The sequence below is a fragment of the Tauraco erythrolophus genome, chromosome 4 (assembly GCF_009769465.1).
Source record: "Tauraco erythrolophus isolate bTauEry1 chromosome 4, bTauEry1.pri, whole genome shotgun sequence".
NCBI classification, from domain to species: domain Eukaryota; kingdom Metazoa; phylum Chordata; class Aves; order Musophagiformes; family Musophagidae; genus Tauraco; species Tauraco erythrolophus.
The window spans coordinates 70,371,404-70,390,714 of record NC_141468.1 but is presented as its reverse complement, the minus strand read 5'-3'; the positions used below and the strand labels follow the sequence as shown (position 1 = coordinate 70,390,714).

General features: G+C 47.4%; 1 protein-coding gene across 2 annotated transcripts in view; it reads right to left on the bottom strand.

Annotated features, from left to right (window-relative positions):
• Positions 1 to 19,311, bottom strand: part of IQSEC3 (IQ motif and Sec7 domain ArfGEF 3) — a 100,462-nt gene that overhangs the window by 12,962 nt on the left and 68,189 nt on the right. The window contains exons 4-5 of one of the 2 annotated variants that reach the window (XM_086610434.1): positions 14,405 to 15,498; positions 9,793 to 9,954 (exon numbers count right to left, since the gene is read on the bottom strand). In XM_086610434.1, the coding sequence (XP_086466560.1) occupies positions 9,793 to 9,954; positions 14,405 to 15,498 (1,256 nt within the window). Of the gene's footprint in view, positions 1 to 9,792; positions 9,955 to 14,404; positions 15,499 to 19,311 lie in introns of those variants that run through there. The other variant, XM_009992716.1, reaches the window with a different exon arrangement.

Below are 19,311 nucleotides of genomic sequence, written 5' to 3'. Positions count from 1 at the left end.
TCCTACTAAAGCATTCTCATTTTACAAAAGTCCTACTGTTAGTCTCCAAAACCTACTACTACAGTTCTTGCTGCCTGTATTAGTCAAATAATCTAGTTCTTCTTATTCTTACTGCATGATATTTCCATCATTTGCAATGACACCACCTTCCCTCTGTGGCTTCAGCACATTTCGTTAGCATATTCCTACCTTCTGTGTCCAGGTCATTACTGCAAGCATTAATCAAAAGACTAGACTCAGAAAACTCTGCTCATGACCTCCCTTAGGCCCAGCTTCCCCTTTCAGCAGAGTATGTAGGCACTAACGTCTGCATCAGCCAATTCTCTCTCGTTTATGATTCCTCTGCTAATTTCTCTCTCTTCCACTCTCAACTAACAATTTCTCATGTCAAATGCTTTGCTGAAGTCTAGAATTACTTTCTGCATGTCCCTTGTCTAGAAAATCAGTTATTTTTAACAAAGAAAGACATTGAATTAATCTACTCTCCACTGACTTTGGTATATACCATTTACCTTTCTGTCTGCTACTATTCTTTCCCACAAATAAAATCTCAAAGCTGACATTCTATCTGATAGACCAAGAAATTCACAGGTGTCAAAATCCCATCTTCCTTAAATACAAGTTACTAATTTTCTAATCTTCAGGCATATGGCACCACCTTGACATTACAAGTATATTAAAAATCCAAGGACTTCACATTTTTTGCGCCTATATACCTTGGATGGTAATTCTATCTCCCCCTCCTCCCCCTTTATTACATCCTCTGTATTGTGTTTGGTTTGCTTTCTCATGTTGTAAAGGATAAACTGACTCAAAATTTAAGGTCAGGAGGAAATGTTCACCAAGACAGGTTGACTGGGACTGTATGAGGAGTGGTACAGGGAAAATTAAGGGGGGAATTAGCTCTCTTCTGGATCCTTCCATTTCCTAGGATTCTCTGGAAATTTTACCAAACAAATCTCTGCTAATAAAGGAATGTGCTATCATCAGCTTCTTCTTCTTTCTGTGATGAACTGGAGACGTGTCTGTTGGTCTTTTCTAGAATGCTGCAGTTTGCTGTAGGCTGTTGGGAAGTGTTTTGTGAACTAGGCTGTTGAATGCCATGTGCAGCCTTGCTACAACAAAAATCTGTTCCACGATGTCTCAAATGGGTGAAGGACAAGGTTCAAATGCTCTGAGACATCTCTCTATTCCTCCATTCCCCTACTGATTCAAGAGTTGAGATATCGCTTAACTGAAGTGACACCCACAGAATAACTGACCAAGAGTTATGGCTGAACACAGAGTGTTCAGTATCTTCTAAGGTTGGAGTGGTTACAGCCTCAACCAGGAAACATGGGCTCTTTCCCTGCACAAACTCCATATAGTCAAAATGTAGGAACAACTGATGAGGAGCAAGGGTTGAGAATCCATGGGGCAGTTCTCACAGGAAATCTTACATGAAATCTTTTTCTCTCTCCAAGAGGTGGACTGCAGAAACACTCACAAATGGTTTCTGGCAACAGCAAAAACTTCCTCCACTGCATCTTTCCTTTGTTATTCTTATTTTTCTCATACTTGTACTCACATGTCCCTTGGGCTGACATCAAGGCATTCTGCTTCTTGGAATTTATCTTTGATAGTAAGAAAAGTTTTTCTCTGGTTAGTCATTATTGTGTTCACGGCTGCAACCACCTCTGCAGTTGGACTTTTGTTATTATTTTGTAATCCTTTCCAATGCGTGATGTTTCTCAGCATTGACCCCGATGACTTTGCTGTTATTGTCTGCTTCCAGACATGTGAAAGCAGAGTCCTTGCACACATCAGTGAGACCTGCTGATGTTACCCTAGTAACCCCAATCCACCAGCACTAAATCCTGTATCTTTCGCTCCCTCCCTCATTGATCAGTCCTTCCCCCTCCACACAGGCTGCTCTAACACATCTTCCCCTTTGTGCACAAATCTCAAAGAATAAAGTCAGTGCTCTTGACATAGAAAGCATCAAGCCTTTGTCAGGACAAGTAGGACAAGACAGCTGTTTATAGCTCTTTTCAAACTCAAACAGGCATCGCCACATGAGTTATGCTCAGCTTCTCGTTTGAGAGTTTATTCCACGGACTGACAGATGCAGGTTTACTTTGTAAATTCTAAGATGAACTCCTGGGAGTCCCTTCCATTTGTCTCTCAGCCCAAAGAAGGGTGCTCCCCGTCCTGCTTCTTGAGAAAACTTGACCAGGCAGAAAGGACAGGTGAGGAAGAAAGTTTGACTCAAACAAAATCAGCTTGAGCTTGCATTTAATTTATCTGACAAAGCCGGTGCCAAAGGCCTGAGGGATAGCTCCTAGAGGAGCCATCAGGTATGCTGCTACTTTCTGCTGCTAGACAGACAGAAAGAATGGTGGATCACAGTTGTCTGCTCTGTGTCAGAGGTCCCCTGAAATGCAGTGCAACCTTTCTTTGTGAAACCAGAGCAAGGAGGTCTTTTCTTTCCAAGGTAGAGACCCTGGAAGCCGACAGGATATCTCGGCAAGTATAGTGCACAAAGTACTTTGAACTCGTCAGCCTCCAGAGCCGCAATGTAAAAGGCAGTGCACCCACATGCACGAGGTGGGTGTCTCTCCCCAGAGCTGGATTTGCCAATGTAAGAAACAAAGGTTGAACTGAGAGTGGATGGCTCTCTGTATCCAAGGAATAAACCAGCAGCTTATGTGCACGCGCCAAAACCAGTGCTGAGTTCATTTTTCCACAAACAGCAGAACGCCTGTGAGATGCCTATTCCAGGACCACCAGGAGGCCTGAAGGATAACGAAGCAGAGGCAGAGTAATCACCTTACAAAATCTCCTTCTGTTTCAACTCCTTCCTCCCCACAGACTGGCAACGAGCCACGTGAATTGAGCTCACAGTGCATCCAGAGATGCATTTAGCCCAGTACCTGCAGGGACAGGACTTTGGGTGTTTGGACCACGTTGCTGAAGTGAGCAGGAGAAATGCTGACACCCTGCCTCATAAACAAGGTGGTGGAGTTTGAGAGCTCTCGTGCCACCTGTATACATGGGGAGCTTGGTCTGTCCTGGGGCACTTGGCAGACAGGCACCTCAAAACTGCAGAGAATTGCACGCCAGATGCCAGGACCAAAGGGTGGGCTCCTAGTTGGATCATTTTGCTCAGTTATTACATCTGTGGCAGCCATGCTGCCTCCTAGGCTGCAGGACACAGAACCCCCCAAAACGGAGGGGACATAGTTGCATCAGAGCTGTGAGGATTTAGCACAGGGCTAGACTAGGCATGGCAAAAAGCCTTGTGGCAAAAGGGTTCAGTGAAGGCAGGAAGCAGCTGTATCGTGTGGGGATGGGATCTGCTCGCCCAAGCATAATGACCTATTTTCCAGCTTTTCCGCTCAGGTGACAGTGCTGCAGGAGCTGGGCTGCAACTGAAAGCGTCTGTGATGAACCTGTAGCCCAAGCTCAGGGAGGGAGCAAGGGGGGAGGCAGCCAGGTGAAAAGTTTAAAACAAGGCACAAAGATATTAATAAAAAACATCCCTCTTCTCAGCTTCCCTAACTCTACGAGCTTTCTGAAGATGAACCAGGCTTAGGGTGGAGTGCAAAGGAAGAGCTCAGCTCCCTGGGAGAAGGCTGCCCTGCATGTGTTAACTGAGACTCACAAAGTGAGCAGGACTCACTGATTCCTTGCACCAGCAGGCACAGGCGTGTGTCCCAGTCCTGCCTTCCATGCTCTCCTTGTACAAGGATAGTCCCTGCAATGGAGACCATGGCACACACCAGTCTTCCCTTTCTGACAGCTGCTGCACTACACACATTGCTTTTTTTTTTCTGGAGCTGAGTCATGCCTACTTGCCCTCCCAGGGCTGTTGGTAGCTCACATGGCTACTCACTTCGGCATCCACTCCTTCCTAAGCAAGAAGTTGTCTAAGGTACCATGCCTTGCACCAGAGCTGCCTCACAAGGTGGAGAGCTGTCCCTACTCTAGGCACGTTGGCCACGCAGGGCAGGGTTCTTCTCAGCCTTCATCTTCCCCTCCAAGGGACACTGGGAACCCTTTTCCCCCAACGGACAAGGGAAACCACTGTTTCCCTGGGCACCTAGGCAAGTTCAAGCTGCACCTTCAGCCTTTGCAAGCCTGGCATTGGAAAGCTGCTCTTGTTCACAGGTTTGATCTATGCCACAGCTCTGCTTGCAGCAGGAGGTCAGAACTGCCTAACACATTCTTCCCTCTGTTCTGTTTCCATCACATCATTATCTATTGCTCCACAGCACAAGCTGCAGCACTGTGCTGCTCAAACCTTTCTGTAATGCAAGTCCCCTGTTGATCCTCTGTAACGCCCTGAGTGAGAAGGGGAAAGGAGGGTAGTTTGGGCTAACCTGTCAAGTTCACTCTGCCAGTCCAAGAGGAATCTAACACTTCTTTGAGAGGCAGCCTCTTTGCTGGCTTCCCAGCTCTGCACTTACCCTCCTAAGAGCAGTTTTCCTCTCCCGTGAATTTCCCATGAGAGAAAGAGAAGACACTACATGCTTGACAGAAAGGAGAGACGCTCACCCACAGGGAGAGAGTCTCTAACAGCGACTCACAAGCTAACACTAACCAGCCCCTGACTCAGCACAATGTCTCGCCTGCTTGAATCCCTGCCCCTTTCTCCTCTGACAGCAAATGTGCCAGGAAAGCCACTTAGCATCATAGAATCATAGAATGGTTAGAGTTGGAAGGGACCTCAAAGATCATCTAGTTCCAACCCCCCTGCCATGGGCAGGGAAACCCTCCACTACACCAGGTTGCCCAAAGCCTCATCCAGCCTGGCCTTGAACACTTCCAGGGATGGGGCATCCACAACATCTCTGGGCAACCTGTTCCACTGCCTCGTCACCCTCATAGTGAAAAATTTCTTCCTTATATCTAATCTAATTCTGCCCTCTTTCAGTTTAAAGCCATTACCCCTTGTCCTGTCACTACACGCCCTTGTAAAAAGTCCCTCTCCAGCTTTCCTGTAGGCCCCCTTTAAGTACTGGAAGATCACCCCAGAGCCTTCTCTTCTCCAGGCTCTGGGATGATCTGCACTTCTGCACTTCCAAGTCCCACGACCTGGACACAAACCATCCAGTACAAGCAGCACAGCTGACTCCATTCATGGCATCACTCACGTTATCCTGTTCGTGAATGAATATAAATGGAAGAAATTCCTGAGTCAGAAACAGGTGGAGAGGAAGAATGAACTAAAGTGAAGTATGAATGAAGAACAAAAGCAATAAATAAACACAGAATGAAGAGTGCACAAAAAGAAATAAACAACACACCTGAGCTGTAATACAAAAGAAAAGAATGAAGAAAGGATGCAAGAATGATGATGAGTCTCATTAAAAATGTGTTAATGCCTTAGGCCTGACTTTTTCAAAGTAAAAAAATTATTTTTCTGCAGTACTTGCCAAGTAGATTTGATAAAAACTGCTCAATACCAGATCAGTTCTCTAATGGCCCAGACTAACTCTCTGCAGCTGTATTCCCTGGACTGGTAGACACGAAACCCTGGGGTAGGTCCCCAGTGACTCCTCCCACCTGGCTGCAGGGCAGGTTGTGGAAGCAGATTCCCAGGAGAAGAGGCTGGATCTTATTGTGGGATGCTGGATCACGGTGAGCGCTTGTTACTGTGGGATACTCAAAATTGGTTATAGACGAGATTTATCCCCTGTAACATAAAGTGCCTAAAAGCTAGATGCCCAGCCTAAACTAGCACATTGAGAAAAACAGCTCTCTTGAGGGACCTGTGTCTCTCCACTGACTAAAGGAATTCATAAATTGATAGAAGACACTAAACTTGGTGGTGGATAACAATAGGTGAGATAAACCCTACTTTTAAAGATTGAAGCCTTTTCTGCAAGAGAAAATGACATACTGCATCTCCCTAAACAGACAGGCTTGAGCAGTTTAGTGTTATCACAGGATGTGTGCCAATTACAGTCAGATACTGTTGAAAATCCCCTGCTCTCTCCCTTGTTCCTCTGGCTAGCGTGTATAATTACTTGTGAGTTATCCAGACACCTTTTCTGGGTTCCAAGAAAATCACTTAAAGGTTGAAAGATAGAGTAGGAGGACGGAAAAGAGAGTATAATTTCAGGGCTTTTAGGTGCTGGGCATGCAGGTGTGGGAAGGCAAAATAGTGTATCAAAATGCTCAAGTCTCATGCTATGCTTACCCTCACTCACCACCCCCTGCCCAGGTACATAAGGAGCTTTGCAACCAGCACAGCACTTCTCTGCAGTTTTGCAGAGTTTCTCCGGTGGGCACTAAAGAGGGAACATCCTCACAGTGCCAAATGCCACTGTGCACTCCTGAGCTCTGTCGCTTGACTCCAGGAAGAGGCAGTGGTTGGCTTGTTTGCCTGCCAGCACAGCTCCAATACCTACGGAAGCCAAGAGAAGTTTGCAGAGTACAGACTTGTGGCTGAGTCTTGAGTTTGTAACCTGGGCAGCTCTGCCCCGCCTCCAAATGCTCAAGGGAGGCTGACACTTTTGCAGATGTTTTAAAAGCTGTCCTATTATTTATTCATGCAGTTGGTTTAATTCAACCTGGCTGCAATAGAAACAATGCTTACAATACACAATTCTAACACAAGTTCTCATATCGAGCGAAAGCTAAACTAACACAGAAAGCGGCATCAATAATTGAAATTGCTTTTGGGAAGGAGAGGATGGGCCAGGAAGGCTCCTGGGCCAAGTCTGGGATGTGAAAGAGCAGAGGCATCTCCCCCTGCACACAGACTTGCTCACTGCAGGCAGTCAGTGCCTGTCCAACAACTACTGCCTGCTCATGGCCACCCTGCCTGGGCATTTGAGCTTGCCAGCACCAGCAGTGCCTGTTCTTCTGCCCACTGGGGCCACAAAAATGACCGTGGCATTGGGTAAATTGTGCAGAAGCTACCGTAGGAGCTATCCTGCCTGCCACATGCTCTTCAGGGAATACCACATATCCCAACACTGGCTTGCTAAGCAAGGGTAGATGTGGGGACTGTAAGGCAGCCCTTGCAGAGTCCATTCTCCCAGTCTCTTCCAGTGTTTCTGATCTGATTTGATTGGAATTGGATGGGGAATGAGAACCAAACAAGATTTTAGACAGTTCTAGAATACCAAAAGGTTCTTTGAGCTGCTTCTTGCTCCCACACAAACAGCTCAGAAGTTGTGACTAGCCCTTGAGCTAAAGTGCACTGGAAATGCCAGCACACTGTACTACACTGCACTACACTGCCAGCCCTCTCCTTCCCGCAGCATGGACAGGAAAGATATCCAAGATGATAATCCTGGGTCAGAATTTCTCCTGGCAATGCCTTGTTTCCATGCATGTCACACCTCTGGGTATGCTGTCATTGCCCTGCCAGCTCAGAACTGACACAAGAAGAGAGAGAAAGTACTTGCAAACAGCACAGCTACGACCAGCTGAATGTGTGTGTTTTTCCTTCCTGTTTTAGAACATTTTGTGTATATTTTATGCCTACTTTTATTTTTGCCTTTAAGGAAGATGAATCAGCAATTTATTGTGAAGAGGAGATGGCAGCACAGTGCAAGAACATCATCTGTTGCCTGGAGAGATCAGACACAGGTTTGAACCCTGAACTCAGACTCAGTTGTTTGATATATGTTCATGTACACACAGTCCATGTCCAGGATATGTCCGTGTACACTCAGCCTCAACAGCTCAGTTCCCATCTCTGAGCCTTGCTTGCTACATCTGTAAATATGATGGCAGGGTCACTCTTTCATCGAACATTTGGAGTGCTACATCGAGAGGTGCAGTGGAAACTTAGAGTAGTGAGCGTGACGGAGTAGGGTCACCTGCTTTAAGGGATCTTCTGCAAAACAGACAGACAAGACAGACAACCACAACATAGCAGCTCCTGCGCATTGAGGCTGGAAGGCGGACACCAAGCTTTGCAACAGGAATTGTTCCCAGCAGCTACTGACAGAGTTGGTAGTCACATGTGAGGCAGAACACGGTCATTTGCAGGGATGATGCCAAATTTAGGACTCCAAGGAAGTGCCCGCCTATTGCTATTGCAATATTTCCCTGCCTGTGCAGAGGCTAGGTTTGGACTTCAGCAGAGTATCTGTCAGGGGGATGAGCCCACACGTTGCTTGCTGGAGAAAAAGAGGCAATTACTTTTAATTATAGCTCTCCGTATGAAAAGAATGAGAGAACATGTGTCTCATTGCTGGCCAAATCAATAACCATACAGTATATTAAAAAAAAGAACTGAACCAAAGGTCAGCTACCTGCAGCAATAAGCAGCAGCAATTGCAGCAGGAATGAATATTGAAATTTGGGCCCAGAATTGGCTCTTGAACTGGCATCCTCCAGTCTTTCCCTGGTGTAGAAGTAGTGTATGTATTGGATTTAGGATTTCCATTTGGCTTGGTTCGAGAGAAACCACTGAAAAATTAATTTTGGAGAATGGGAGAACATAATAAAGGATCCAGTGAAAAGGACTTCCTGCCTAATGGAAAGGCAGCTCTCACTAAGAACTGTGCTTCTGCTTAATAAAAGAAAGACCCAGCTGAGTGCTGGTCATTCCTTGAAACAGGTCTCTGAACCAGCTTGTTGCCCCCTGACTACACAGGTCACATCACCCAGCACGGCAGCCCTCACATTCACACTCTGGTGCAAACTCACCCTGCTCTCACTGTAGCAGTTCTCAGGGTGGGACAGGTGGTGTCTCCTGTTCCTAATGTCCACTTTTTATCATACAGAAACCTGTGCTTTCTGCTCTCTCTCGTCTGAAGTAGATAGGACCAAGCAGGAAACAAAGGTTCATCTCAGTTCCTCAGGTCTGTCTTTGCAAGAAAGCCTATATCTTGGACAACAATCGTAACAATAGGGAAGATGCTTTCTTCCCGACACTTCAGACCTTGCTCCTGCAACGTTGGGGGCTGACAAGTTAGCAATGGTTACAATGTGGAAGGCAGAGGAACAGGCAGGCACTGAGGTAGTATAGGTCTCAATATTCACAGGATTTTGCAGCCCAAATTGCAAGACTTGAAAGAGGAGAGGGGTGTAGGCCTGTGTGACCAGGAGAGGGTCACGGTGAGAGAATTAAAAGCAACAATCCAGCAAAGGCAGTCACTGAACAGAAGCAAGGAGGAAACCTGAGATCTTATTCAGAAAAGGCACAGCTCAGCCCATTGGAGTTTTTGGAGTGGTGATGTTCCTCAGTGCTCTGTGACTGCAGTGGTAATGATAAACCATCAGCAGCATGTTTCCTCATGCAGGCCTCTTCATTCCCACAAACAGCAACAAATCCCCTCTTATTATCCCTGTAGTGCAGTTGGCCAAACTCAAAAGGCCACCCATTTTGAAACTGGACAGAAAGAGAACCAGGTGTGGAGCCAGCATTCACTGGCTCCTCCACAGAGAGGAGCAGATATTTTTCCTCCTCTGCCTCTCTCAGTACTTGCCAGAAAGCATCAGAGGTGCTTTATCTGGATGGGATGAGGTCCCAGTCAGAGAGTTTCACAGCCACAAAACCCCCCAGCTATCACTATTCCTGCCACCCAATGGTGCTGAGCTTCTGCTAGATGATCGCAGGCCCTCTGCTGAGAGACTGACATGAAAGGGCTGCTGATATTAAGGCAGAAACACATTGGTGGGAAATGCATTGAGAGGTGTCAGATAGGGAGTGGGAATGGTGAGGTTCCTGCAGAGTGGGGGCAGAGGGGCATGGAGGACGGGGTGCTTGCTGGTGCACCCAGGGGCAGAGTGGGCTGGCACCTCCTTTACAGTGCAGGGAGGAGGGGAAGAAGTTTCCACACTTACTCCAGGACGTCCCTGTTGAACTGTTTCTTGCTGTTGCCCAGGAACTCCCCAATCATCTGGCGGCTGAGTCCCTTCCGCTGCAGTAGGAAATGTGCCACCCCAATGGGGGTGTCTGGGATGAAGCCTCGGGAGATCAGGAACTGGATCCCTTTGTCTGGGTTTCTGAAAGGGAAGGACAAAGACATGGTGAGTTTGCATCATCTTTTTGAGGTATTATTGCCTCTGGCTCACTGCACGACTTGCAGCAAGGCAGCCCTCAGTATGGGCATGGGCTCCCGTGAGTTCGCGTGTGCAGCAGGGACTGGACTGGTGGGGGCAAGGAAAAGTGACTTGTGGAAGTGTTCCTCAGTTGCCGCTGAGGACAAGCAGATGCCATGGGATCTGTTGTGTCACTTGTAGCACCTGCTGTCACCTGGGCACTTTTCTGTTAAAAAAAAAAAAATCATTCTTTTTCATACATTTTTAGTGCTCAGTGTTGAGTGACACTTTCTACCTTCCTCACCAGACCCTGGTGCTGGCTGCCTGAACAGAAATCCCATGCTCAGATTTGCTTCTCTCCTCTTCCTCCACTTCCCCCACCCTTAGCTGTGTTGTTCTTCCCTTCTCTACTGATTTACCCCCTCCGGCAGAAATCTCTGTGTGTGGGTGGATGAGAGCACACACCTGGAGAATGCCTTGTCAGAGCTGGGAGAGGGCTGCGCGCAGCTCCCAGACAGAGGGCTCTTCTCCTCCGTGGCTGTGAGTGCCTCTCTGAGAACAGGCTGGTGCTGAGTGTGCCCGACTGCCTGCTCGTGGGAGTGATTTTCTGCTTGTTAGTGTGCCGGTGCCTGTGCCCGCGCACGCAGCTCTCGTGTTTGTGTGTCTATGCACGTGCAGGTTTCTCTTGCACCAGACGTGTTCATCCACATCACATATGCGTGTCTACATATTTTGGCTTTCTCCTCATGTCTTCTATGAGCACGCATGTTTCCATGTATCCTGGGAGTGGCTGTGAGCCTGTGTGGTGCCTGTCCCACAGTACAGACAGGAATAAGCATGTATGTGTCTATTGTGCAGGAGATTTTCTTTCTGTATTTCAGGCTGCCCCACTGAAGGGTGTCTGTCATGATGCACTTTTGCTGAAGGAAATTAGTGCAATGCCTGGAAGATTTCCACATTCCTTTGGTTCTCTGAGCTGGTGAGTGGGGGGAGGTAAGAGGGTAGATACTTCCACCATTAACCCAAATTCAGGGATCTTTGTCAAGGCTCAAGGAATGAGTTTGTTCAGGCAGTTTCCTGGGGTGAGGAAAGGATAGGATGAGATCTCAGAGCACGCGAATGCATGATATGCATAGGCACAGACTGTGACACTGTCAGGTGGTGAATGATGTGGGTGAGGAACATATGTCTAGCTATAAAGGGATCAGCATTCAGGAGAATGGCCTGTTCCTTACAGGGGCCTCATGGGTACACAAAAATTAGATGGGTTTGAAATAGTCTGCTTACTCTGTAATATCACAAAGAAAATATCCTGGGCAGTGTGGTATCCCTGGGGAGAGTGGCTGGGAGAACAAGTCAGCCCCTTAAATTTATGAACAGAAGAGCTGCAAGATTTGATATTGAAAAGCCCAAGCCTTCTTTAGGGAAAAGTAACAGTGCACCTTCTGTATTATCACACAGATCTCCTGGTTCACCTTTGAAGAACACAGGCAAAGTTCTCTGCTAAGTGCAAAGGTCATACAATCAGGGCTAAAGTCAAGCTAAGCAACAGAGCTTTATAGAGCGCATCTCCACCTGCACACTTTGGTATTTGGCAAGGGATAGTACAGTGTTTACAGCACGAGGATGATCTCAGCCACACTGCTGTAACTCCAAAGCCACTGGACCAACTTTGGATTCACTCCAGAGGAGCTGGGAGCTGAATGTGGCCAGAAAAATGCAGCTCACACACTGGCATGGATGTGCAGATTCCAGTAGAGATAGCAAACGCAATGCAAGAGGATGTAGGATAAAACAGTCCATCTGTGACAGCCCTCCTGCACTGCCTAAACTATAGCTCAAAAATACAAGCACACAGTATTCCTCCACTAACAGCAGCCTTTCATCAGTTTTTCCCTGGATTCAATATGTTCTCCACAAAATCTTGATAGCAATACAGCATCTCTGCCACTGAACACCTGCAGATGTATCCCATGTACTGCAGCATACAGCTTTTACCCAGATGTGCAGACAACTCCCCTTCCACCTCTCCTGAGCCTGGTCCCTGCTATTTTCTTTACTGTTGCAGCGGTGTTAAGCACGGCCAGCAAATGCTGCGGGATTCCTCACGTCCTGCTGGCTTTCCCTCTGCCCACGCAGCCAGCTGCCCACACACACTGAGTTATTACAGCAGCGCTGCATAATGAAGCACTCTCCGTTCCAGGAATTCCACCCCCTCACTGGGGAGTGGGGATGGGGAAAGTGCCACAGCAGCGCAGCATCGATGTGTTCCCAGGGGTCTGCTCCGAGCCAGAGCGCTGCTTTCTGAAAATGCAGCGCAAGGCCAGATAGACTATGGCAGATGGTCCTAGGAACTGGGGGCTTTCAGTTCTTTGATCCAGGCGAGCGGTCAGCAAAAAGGATGTGTGCACACACACACATGGCCTCAACTCCATGCCCTGTGGGCTGGTGCCCACCTTGCAAACCCTACAGTGGTAAACTGGCCCCTTGCTAGAAATAGACATGGAAACCAACAAACAAATAACTGCAGAAAGCTGAATGACCTTCCAAGCCCCTTGGATGGAGGTGCACTACAGTGTCACAAGGTGAGCCATGTGTCCCTTAGATCCCACTCAGAGGATAAAAAAATGGCTTCGCTCCCCAGAGCTAACAGGTCAGTTCCCTCCCTCCCTGTCCTTCAAAGTTTTGTCAAGAAAACTGAGCCTTACAGTTACTGCACATTATTTCAGCAGCTATTACAGGGGAGGCCGGGCTAGGAAGTTGTGTTTCAGAGCTCCAGAGTCTTCTGTTCCGCAGGGACCCACACGATGCAGTGAACCCAGGTCACTGAATGAAGAAGGGCAGAGCTGCTTCCCCAAAACAGACCTGGCGCTGCTAATCTGTCACATGAATATGTGCCAGGCAGACTGGGGGAGGAGAGGAGGCTGTGAAAAAGCATTTTCACTCCTGCTTTATCTTCACATCAGTGCTCATGTCAACTGTGCAGGAACCGAAGGAAAATACATCGGGTGGAGGGACCCCTGCCAAGCATGACTGAGAATACTGGAACACTTAGTAGCAGAGACATGAAGCCCATATCCCCCTCCAGAAGTACACCTATCCCAGCACAAACACCAGAACATCTGTGTGGACCTGGAACTATCTCTATTATAATCAACCCCCACCTGTGCCTGGTGCTTACCTTCTCTGGTTCCAGCCTGCTTGCGTTCATCAGGAAAATCTCTGTGTGCCTGACTTTGATATACACACATGGACCCACCTGTTCACAACCTGATCCCAGAGCTAGTAAAATGTCCTCCTCAGTTCTGTAAGAGTCCCAAATCTGTCTGCTCTAACATCAGTTCAGTTCTGGATATGCTCTGAGCCCAGCCCTAAAAACCTCTCTTCCAGGTTCCTGCCTCCTGGAGTCCACAGCCTCTGTAATACACATGTACAAATCCTGTGCATTGACCCCGTGTCTGTGCAAAACGTCTGCCTACGACTGCGCAGTCTTTAGTCCTCGCTCTGACCAAAAGGCCCACGCCAATGTGTGGCAAAACATTCTTCTCATATGGGTGCATTACATCCCCAGTACCTTTATCAGGGGACTCAAATGGAAACCAAGACAGCGTAAGATGAGACTGTGATGATGGAGCAAAACCCAGGATTTCTCATGGCTTGCTTTGATGAGAAAAGTCTCATCTAAAGGCTATGAGCAAATCTAAAGCTCCTTACAGAAGCTCATCTGCTTTCTGCCAATCCAAAATAGACTATGTGTGACCCCTCCAGTTAACCTCTTCTGACGGTAATCTCTGGGCTGCTCTGCTTTTGCTTTCACACCTACAGCCTTTTCGTAGGATATCAGACTCAGATGTGTGAGAGACTGAGATAACTAAACCTAGTCTGTTAGGTGAAAAGCTACCCAAATACCAGAAGGAAAATGACAGCGAGAGCACTCATACTGGGCCAGCTAAGCTCAGCTGTACCTCTGTCTCTCTCTCTGTACTTGGAAATGCCCCATGTTAAGTAACCAGGGCTGGGTTTACATCCCCAGCTATGCTTGCTCCTTTGCAACAGAGTGGAGCAGGAGCCTAGATCCCAGGCTCAGCTGGTGGATGCCAAATAGACAGCAACTGGAACCGAAGGTACAGGATTCAGGAGAGCACGGGCACTACTCACAGGGCACTGGGCCTGTTGCTCTGTTGGGCAGGAGACTGGGACAGCACTTGGGGCAGTTTAGGGAAAAAGCTTCTGGGCAGCCAACTCGTGGTCTGCACTGAATACCCAGATGGTCATGCCCTTGAATATGGGCAGGGGAAGCCCTTGAACACAAAAGAACTTCCCTGGAGATGGATCTAGACCTAGAGCCTGCCATCACCTGTTCTTCTGAGGCATGAAATAGGCTGAGAAACATGAAAGAGGAAGAGTCACTTACATGTTAAAGAGGTTCAGCCCGATGCGGTAAAGGCGCTTCCTCATGGTGTCCGTGGAAAGTGTGGGGGACTTGCAGCTAGCTGGGTTCTCGCAGTGGTACCTTGGGAGACTGAGGATCATGGCCTGCAGTGCTTCTTTCGAGGACACCTCAGAGGCTGACTTGGCTGAAGTGGAGGTGCTGCTGCTGCTCAGCTGCTCCGAGTTGTCAGCATTCTCAGACTCGGAGCCTTTGCTTTGCCCTGTCTCGTTGCTAGCATCAAACTGGAGCTTCTGCACTGCCATCTGCTCAGGCTCAGCACTGCTGTCTCCTGTGCCATTAGTACTGACATTCGCCTCGGTGAAAGTGTGGTTGTTCTGGAGAGCTTTGGACTCAGGTAAGCTATCTGGGGCAGCCGGTGGTTCACTGGCTTCTCCCTCCCCCTCTCCTGGGCTTTCTTCAGCCTTGGTAGCTTGAGAGAGCCCAGCCTGGGCATTGTTGCTGAGGCAATTTGCCATGGATACCGAGGTAGACGATGAGACAGAGATGTTCTTGTTGTCGATCTGGACCGTGACATCTCGAAAAGCCATCATGAGAGTGCTGCTGCTCTTGGGTAGGGTATCTGGCAGGAGCCCTTCCTCCTTCTCCTTGTCCTGCAGCTCAGCTTCTAAGTCTTGGTTTGGCTGCATTGAGCTGGCACTGAAGGTCTCCCTTATCTGGTATGAGCCCCCATCTTGCAGTGAGCACATGGTCTTCAGGCTCCAGGTGCTGAGGGCATCATCAATAGATTTGGCCAAGGACTGAACTTGTTCTGTGAAGGAGTCCTCCAGCTCGGTCAGTGCCCCACTGATGGTGGCTGGCAAAGATGGGGACCTCACCAATGGGATGCCCACAAAGTTGTACCCCTCCACCAGGGCTTTCTCAGTGGAAAAGCTCTCTGAGTTCTGGACCCGGACTTTTCTCAGAGAGATGCGGCGTGGCATGCGGCTCTCCAGCAGTGAGTTGCGGATCTTCTCAAAGTTCTTGCTGAGCTGATACTGCCGGAAAGCAGTCTGGATGGTGCAGGCTGCCCTGCGAGACACCAGGTGACCTCCGTATTTGTGCTCTAGCATTTCGATCTGAAAGACATGCAAACGGGAGAGGTTATTTTTTGTTAATTGACTTCTGATGGCTTTATGTTACCCTAATTCCTACACCAATTGGTATGTAATCACTGTCAGAGGAACTTCTAACACTGAATTAGCTTTATCCCGCACTGATGTGCCCCTGATTTCAACAGAAGGCCCCCCCTTTGCACATGGCTGGCTAAAGCACCAGTACGGTGAAGTTTCTCACCACTGTAACGTGACCATGCCTCTTCTTAGAGCACCAGCCGTACAAGCTGGAGCCTGGAGCTGCCCTTCCCTTGCAGACTCACTTCTGATGGTCTTTAGGGCAAGCTCATCACTGCAAATACAGTGTTCTAGCAATGAGTCTTCCCATTCAGCAGTGCTCTGGTGATGTCAAGCATCATCCTTTGTCTCAGAGTGTTACTAATCTCCTCCCCTTCTTAATCACCTTAGGAAATACTCTCAGGGGAAGGAGAAACCATTCAGAAAATGGAAAGATAAGTTAATTTTTAAAGGCAGAAAGTACTGACTTGATCACAGGAGCTAGGGAGAGACATCGGCTCCCATAGAAGTTAGTGGAGGCTAGGTTTGTTCAGCGTCTTTTAAAAAGCGCTCTGAATCCCAAAATGTCTTCCTTATCTGAGTTTTTCAGGTGTCAGCCAGCAATGAAATGAAAACTACCCAATAAAAGAAAGACTCTCAGTTCTGAAAGGTAAAAAATTCTGATTTTAAATGTTGAGTCAAGATATCAAGAACAAGTAGAAGGAGGATTTACTCCTTCCTGAGCTGGTAACAACACACACACACATGTAAATACATACACACACACAGCTAAAAGGCATGTCAACAGTCTTCAACAAAGCAAGTATGTATGGTAATTTCTCCTCTGTAGCCTCGTATTTATAATTCCTGGTAATCTCACTCTTCCTCTGCAGCTGGGCCTTCATTAACATGCTGCAGGAGAATGTTAGATGACTTGGTTCCAGTGAGTGGCTGATGGAGGACAAGTGGGACAGTGTGAAGATGACGGTGGATGATGCGATTGAAGGAAAAACAAGGATTAACTCAAATTACCTTCACTGAGGTTTTAGTTGAACTATAAGCTAAACTCTACATTGTTGGCACTTCACGGGGCAGAGCGCAGGTGCAGACTGCAGTCTTTATATGTGTGTGTGTGTGCACATGTGGAAAAGCCAAAAATCGGTAAGTGCAGGATTGGGAGTGCTGGTAAAATCAGTCCTGAATTAACAGAGGGTTCACTACATCATTCATGTGGTGAGTATGAGCTCGTTAGCAGATCCAAAGGATGAGTTTTACTGACTGCACCCTTATCTGCAGACAGATACCACTTGCCCCTCACCATGCCCTGCTGGCCCAGTACTCACAGGATGAAGGACTGAGCTCACAGAAGATCTGATCTTAAGTGCAAACTGTTTTTGTAGTCAAAGTGAGATTGAGGCATGAGCCTCAGCTCACAGAGTCATGTCATGTCATCGGTTTCCTTCTTCTTTTCCTTTTTTTGTAACACTCTGTAAGTTGCAGATAAAACCATCAGTGAGTGATCTAGGTACAAATGAAGGTCTGGAAAGACAGCGGTGAGAAGTGTAAATCACCTCTGGCATCTTTCCAATACTAACTCCTCTGGAAGCAGAGGAATGCGATATGACCTTGGGAGATGACAAGAAGCGAGGAACAACATAACGCCAGCCATTCTGTCCCTGCACTGGAATACTGGCTGCTGGAGTAAATACTGAAGGCCTTGCCCACTGGCACCCCATCACCCCAGGCAGCAACAGGTCCAAGGATCCTGCTGGACTGCATGTGAGGCTGCTGTTTCTGAAAGGAATCAGAGCAGGGACACATCCTTTCATATTTCTCTCACTGGAAATGAAGCAGAAGCTCTTTGCCTTGTGCCCAAATGTAAGATATGCTTCTGTTTCCTGTTTGCCCGAGAATTCATATCTGTCCAAAGCAAGCATCAAAAGCCAGCACTGAGAAATACTAGCAATTTGTGTAGCAATGGGGTTGGCCACTGCAGTTGTAGAGGCAGCTGGCTCAGAGTTCTGCTTACCCCTAAGTTAAAAAAACATTGGCCTAATACTTGCCCTGCTGTCCTCCCAGAAAGGGTCTTTAGAACTGGTGTTAAAAATCACCCACACGATGATCATGGATTCAGGTTCATTTACCATGAGACCTCTCAGTAGGCTTTTTGGATAAACAAGGTTTCTGCTTATCCCCAGAGTCTGATGTGGCAGGAAAGAGGAATACAGACAAGAAGAGATTCTGGATAGCAAGCAGAAGAGTTTTGTTGGGGTTCTTTGTCCTTCTTTCCAAACCAACAATCTTAAATCCCACCATAAAACCAGCACTCTTGCCACATCCCTTCAAAGTTTGCCTCCCTGGAAAGAGACTGAGTTATCCCTTGGCTCTCCCCTTCAGGAGGGAGGCTCATGTAGATAAATGCAAATTCAACCAATAACCTGCACAGGCCCAATCCAGACAGTTATTACTGACAACTGACCATGTGCACTTAGAATAATGGTCTGGTTAATCAAAACGTAGACCTAATTGTATTGGGACGAAAAGAGGAAAAAATGGGAGAGACAGACACAGCTATCTGAGGGACAGAATAATAGTAAAATGCAAAATAAGGCAGAAGCAAGAGCCTTATAATTATCTGAGATTTCCAAGGAGGTGACAGCCATTCTGAAAACACGAAATTCATATGCTCTGATCTTATTAGAGGCCAAGACAAGATGTCATTGCTGATTTGAAGTAAAAGGCCAGTTTATCTCATGCAAGGACAGCTCCCGAAAAGGCAGACTTTAATAAATACAAAGAGGAAAGATCATCTTGAAAGTCTAAAGGAATGGTGCAAGCTGTCAGTACCTTGAACATCACGAGCTTTTTGCAGTACATTATCTCAGTCCTCCCAAAGGACTAAGGCATTAAGGAGCAAAACTTGATACAAAGTGAGAGATTCCCAATCTAGTCCATTCTCCAGTTCATACTAGGTGTGCAAGGATGGGTTTTGCATGTGGTCCACAGCTATCCATGTCTTGTGGCTGTCATAACAAGGACCAGGGACTCGTCCAAAGGATGCTTGAGAAGACTGGCAGTCAGAAGCAGCACCCCATAGAGAAGTACCCTCCCCACCCTTGTTTGGTAGGAGCAGGTCCCTGTCTCTCTCTCCTTGATGTAGACCAGTCATTTACTGTTTACTGATGTCTGAGATATTCACATTTGCTATTGGGTCAAGCTAACTGACACTCCAGAGGAATTAAGATTTCACACAGCTGTTGGCCTGTTTTCTTCCTCTCGAGAGGAAGAAAGGGCATCCATTAGCACCACAGCAGTCACAGGTAATGGAGATGTATGTCTGGCTTGCTGGAGGAACCTTCTTTTCCCATTTGAGAGGTGAGAAAGGACAGATATGATTGACCTTCTCTCACTCCTAATAAACCCTATGAATCACAAGTAATTGCCTACTTAAAGCTACTCTTCTCTGGGGAATTATCCGACAGCCGGCGCCAAAGGAAGGGAAAAGCAGGAGGGGGTCGGGGGGATTTCAAAGAATAATTAGCTTAATACATTTCTGGGCCTCAATATGAACACTCACTCTGAGTAATTCAGGCCTTGTGGCTGAATTAGAAATGGCTGGGAAATATCCATTGCCATGAGGGATTGCACATGAAGGCAGCTTTAACACGGTCAGCCTAAGGCAAGTCAAAACTCCAGGCCTGGATATGGCCAAACATTTGAGGTGCACACCCCATGGCTTTGTTGCCCATAGGCACAAATTCATAAATCTGCCAGGAGAGA